Source organism: Petaurus breviceps, unplaced genomic scaffold (assembly GCF_028583685.1).
Source record: "Petaurus breviceps papuanus isolate PSGF00001 unplaced genomic scaffold, PetGlider_PUasm1.0 90630, whole genome shotgun sequence".
Taxonomy (NCBI): Eukaryota; Metazoa; Chordata; class Mammalia; order Diprotodontia; family Petauridae; genus Petaurus; species Petaurus breviceps.
Genome location: NW_027187291.1, coordinates 4,419,686 through 4,424,292, shown reverse-complemented (window position 1 = coordinate 4,424,292; position 4,607 = coordinate 4,419,686). Strand labels below are relative to the sequence as shown.

The window sequence follows — 4,607 nt, the reverse complement described above, 5'->3', positions numbered from 1 at the left end:
AGGGAGAAGAGAAGACTTTGGCCTTGCTTAGGCAGAGGTCCATTTTGGATAATATTTCTTACACTCCATAGCTCTCTGCCTATCTGGCCCTAGTATTCTTTGCCCTGTGCAACTTTCCTTGACCACACCAACCTGTAACAAAATTCTATTGATGTTGACTGAGGTCACAGAAGTGGTCATCTGTCAGAGCCTTCACCTCCCTGTTTTTGGGGGTTGCTGTCATCTTTTATAGCTTTATTTCTGACTCCCTTCAGAGTTTCAGGCTTCAAAAAGATGACAGAGGTGCCCTCTTTGTGGTAATGGGCTTATGGAGATGAAGCAAGTAGTTTGAAAGAGCAGCTTCCACTACCTAGTTCTCTTGGGGGAAAGGGTCAGAATCCTTGGGGGGGAGAAGATAGAATATAAGAGCAAAAATAAATGGGTCAGGAGTTGACTGTGTTATCTTCCTAGTCATTCTCTTCCCTTCTCCAAGGAGGCCGGGAGGAAACAGAGCTAAGAGGAAAGGAAATTGAACCCTGTCTGTTTGGGGTCTTCTGTTTACCACATCCCCTTTCTCTGAGGCCAGGCTGCCTCTTGGATCCATCTCACATTTGAATCCTGGAAGTCCTCCCCCTTCTCCTTTCTTAGCTGTGGGCCATGAATCTGGTCATGCTAGAGAACAGGGCTTTTTCTTACACTCTAGCTTCCTTTCTATAAGGCTCTCTGAGCCTCCCCTCTCATTACTGTGTGGGTAGTAGGGTAGAAGGCTCCCCTTCTCTGGTAAGACACACCCACTTTCCCTCCCAGAGTACCTTGCTCCAGCAGCAATTGCTGCCATCTCCTTTCCTTTTATAATAGATTGGGCAGAGGGCATGGAATTTGGGTGACTGTCTTGGGGGTGAGCTTGGCACCAGGTTTTGCATAGGCACTGGAACCTTTTCTACCTCCTTTTCCCCTGACTCCATTGCCCAAGTTGGGCAGAATGCCCCTTAGAAGATAGATTCCAGAGCCTTTTCCATTTCTTCTGGGCTAGGCTGGATAGCTTGACAGGTGTCTGCATAGCTGGGAAAGAGGGACCCTTTCTTATGGTTGAATTTTTTCTTTCCTTGCCAATAGGACAAGGAGTCTGGCTTCTGGAATTAGTATTTTGGTCCCTTCATTTCTGTTTATATAAGAACAAGGCTGTATGTGGAGGCTTGGGCAGGCCACTTTTGATTGCTGTCATGGAGCCTTTTGCCTCCTAAGCTAAGCCTGGGGAGGAGACATCCCTTCCACTATTCCCTAACATGTTGCTCCTGACATCAGTCATTTCAGGACCTGAGGCAAGTTACTAGCAAGGAGTTGGCACTGCCACATCCCCTTCCTGTCTCTGTGCCCACTTACTGCTTTGTGAAGCAGCTACGTTGGGAGCAGCAGCTTGAACCTAGGTCCATCCTACCCTTTGGCAGTACAAAATCTTCAGAATAGAGGGGCTCTGACTTGGGCTAGGAGTCTTGAAAAGGGAGATTTTCTTCTCTGAGTTGGTTCTGGCTTTGCCAAGAGCTAGAAGAGGCTAAGGGAGGTCTGTGGGTTGGCCTTGTCATCCCTTCTGAACCAGTGTGCCCCTCTCCTTCCAACTCATTTACAGAGTTGGGGGAAGCAAATAAGACAATCTCTGCAACTAAACTTTGTGCAGTGCCACAGAAGGGTGTGTGTGTGTGTGTGTGTGTGTGTGTGTGTGTGTGTGTGTGTGTGACCAAGGATAATTAAGAGAGTGAAGGGGGGGGAAGAGAGAGAGAATTTGTAACCCCACCCTCTTAGCCACATCTTTGCTGCACAGCCTTTGCTGCAGATGTGGCTCTTGAGTTGTGGCCACAAAGTCGTCAGTGTGGCAGCCGCTAAGGAATGTGGCCATTAGGGGAGGGGGTAAATTGGGGGTTGGCCTTAGTCCTGTGTCAGTCTCCTCTAGGAGTTCACTTGGGGTACTCTGGAGAGTGAAGAGATACCCAGGCTACAAAGGGATGGGCTGCTGAGGTGGGGTGGGGTTGAGGGGGGGCGGGAGACTGTCTCCACTCTAGGTTCTGATGGGATATGGTACTCAGCCATTTCACTATCACTCTCTGTTCCTGCTCTGGTTTTGTGACTATTTCTGCTCTTGCCTTAGTTGAGGAGAGGCTGAACTATAGAGTGGGAGAAGAGGAATGGAGAGGAGGGGACTGATCATGGTTGGGGGGGGATTAGGTTGGGGTCAGGATCTGGGGTACATCTTTGTAGCCTTGGCCTGTTGTTCCCTACTTTGCTTTGGGGAAGTCACCCTAGCTCCCTGCCTCCTCTTCTCAGCCAGGGAGGGAAATCCAGTCTATTAAAGTGCTTTGAGAACTATGGAGAAAGGAGCCAAATAAAGAAATGGGGTTGAGGGGAAGTTGCTACCTCTTCCAGTTCCTTTACCCCTGATTGTGACTGCCTTCCCTTTTGGCTGGAAGAGGGAGGGTTCTAGGTCAGTAGACTGGGTTTGGGTGGTGTGCATGTGTGAGTGTGTGTATGTGTGTGCTAGTGCACAAGTGTGCACATGCACACCTGCCTGCCTATTCCTATCCATGCTGTGATTCCCAAGGCAACAGAAATGGATTAAATAGTAATTTTAGGACAGTGTGGTGGGTACAAGGAGGTCATAACTCTTCTCTAGTAGAACTATTGGAACCATCTATTTCTTTGCTTGGTAGAGTCCTACCAAGAGCCCACTGGTAGAGCCACCTGGGCCCACTGCTAACTTGTAGGGCTCTACCCTGATATTTATTAAGTGGGCCCTCCCCCCATCTCTCTTCCCTTTCCCCCAGGTGTTCTTCCAGGGCTGGGTGTCTGTTCTCTAAACCTTAGCTCCACCTTCCCTCTGCCATCCCATTTCATCTCTTTTCCTTCCCTGTCTCTCCTCCCACCTTTCTTCTTCTGCCTTCCCTTCCATTCTCTCATCTTCCCTCCCCCCCCCCCCCCCCCCCCCCCCCCCCTTCTTCTTCTGCCTTCCCTTCCCTTCTCTCATCCTCCCCCCCCCCCTCCCCCCCCCCACCCTTTTTTCCTTCTCTCTCTCTGCACAGCTGCTGTTTGGCTCACTCTATATATAGCGGCATTTTCAGGGTAATTACAATAAAACTGTTGAAAGGAGATAATCCAGTAAAGGAAGCAGACTTTGGCTCCCAAGCTCAGCCCTCCCCTTCCAGACAGGCCCAGCCCAGCGCCACTGCACTCTATGTTGCCTCCAGTTGTATTCTAACCTGCCCCTATCCTACTTTGTAACTCTGAGTCTTTATGAGGAGGGGTCTTCTTTCTCATTTATTTAGCCTCCCTATCTGTGCTTTTCCTCCTCCCACTTAACCAAAGGTGGTTCAGAGATATAGGGAAATAGGATACCTGGTTCTTCATGGGCCATTTTGATTGAGGTTTAAATGGTTCCTGAAGCTCAGCCTTCTCTCTTGTCCATACTGAGGGTCATGCTGGAAAGCCCAGGCTGATGAAGCATGCCAGACTGCTTTTGGTGACTTGAATATGCCATTTGTCTTGCCCTTTAGAGATTGTATTTCAATTTTAGAGTACAGATCCTGGAGAGGACTATTAAGTGCTTTGAGATCTGTGTAGTAGAAGGTCAGTAAATGGACTTTTCCTTGTAGTCTCTTTCCCTTCCAGTAGGATACAAGGGCCAACCCAGAGGAAGCATTCTTGTAACACTATGGAGACTTAATGCCTGTTTTCATCCCCTATACACCAGTATTGTCAGTGGTGAGGAGGCTGAGAAAATCCTTTGGCTGATTATCACAGATTGAGAATTAGAAGGGAGATCATCTTGTCAACAGTCCATCATTTTGTAGATGGAGAAAACTAATTTCATTAAGGTCACACAGGTATTCCAGCCCAGGTCCTGACTCAGTGTTCTTCCCAATACACCAGCTGTGTAGGGGCTGAGGATTGGGGTTGAATAGGAGCTGGGTTATCTGTCATCCATTGCCTGTGCCTGGAGTTGATGAGCCATCACACACTCTTTCCCCTCCTCTTCTCCCCTTCCCCCAAGCAGTAGAGGTGAAGCCGGTGCTGCGTGGGGCCATGCCAGGCTCTGTTGGGGGCGGCAGAGGTGGAGGCAGCCCTGGTCCAACAGAGCTTCGAGGAGTGGGCCCTGCCACCATCGACCCTGTGCTGCGAGAGCAGCAGCTGCAGCAAGAGCTACTGGCCCTGAAGCAGCAGCAGCAGCTCCAGAAGCAACTCCTCTTTGCTGAGTTCCAGAAACAGCATGACCACCTGACCCGGCAGCATGAGGTCCAGTTGCAGAAGCATCTTAAGGTGAGAGTCTCCTTTCTGCTGCCTGCCCTGTGTCTGCCTCCCAGAGTGTGCATAAGTGCAGCATAAGCTGTGACTGGGAGTGGTGGTGGGGTAGTTTCTGCTTTGGACCTTGTTTCTCACTGACCCTCATTGTCAGCTCCTGGAAGTACCAGCTTCTCCTGAGAAATGGGCCAGGGAACCTTGCCTTTGGCCCAGAGGACTTACTTTTTTCTTTTTTTGCTTTTTGGAGGTCAATTGGGGTTAAGTGACTTGCCCAAAGTCACATGACTAGTAAGTGTCAGGTGTCTGAGGCCAGCTTTGAACTCAGGTCCTCCTGAGTTCAG

General features: G+C 49.6%; 1 protein-coding gene across 9 annotated transcripts in view; it reads left to right on the top strand.

Moving 5' to 3' along the window:
• Positions 1-4,607, top strand: part of HDAC5 (histone deacetylase 5) — a 39,308-nt gene that overhangs the window by 22,265 nt on the left and 12,436 nt on the right. For 6 of the 9 annotated variants that reach the window (XM_069064430.1, XM_069064432.1, XM_069064427.1 and 3 more), the window contains one exon: positions 4,022-4,284. In XM_069064430.1, coding sequence (XP_068920531.1) covers positions 4,022-4,284 — 263 coding nt within the window. Of the gene's footprint in view, positions 1-4,018; positions 4,285-4,607 lie in introns of all 9 variants that reach the window. The other 3 variants (XM_069064429.1, XM_069064426.1, XM_069064425.1) reach the window with 1 other exon arrangement.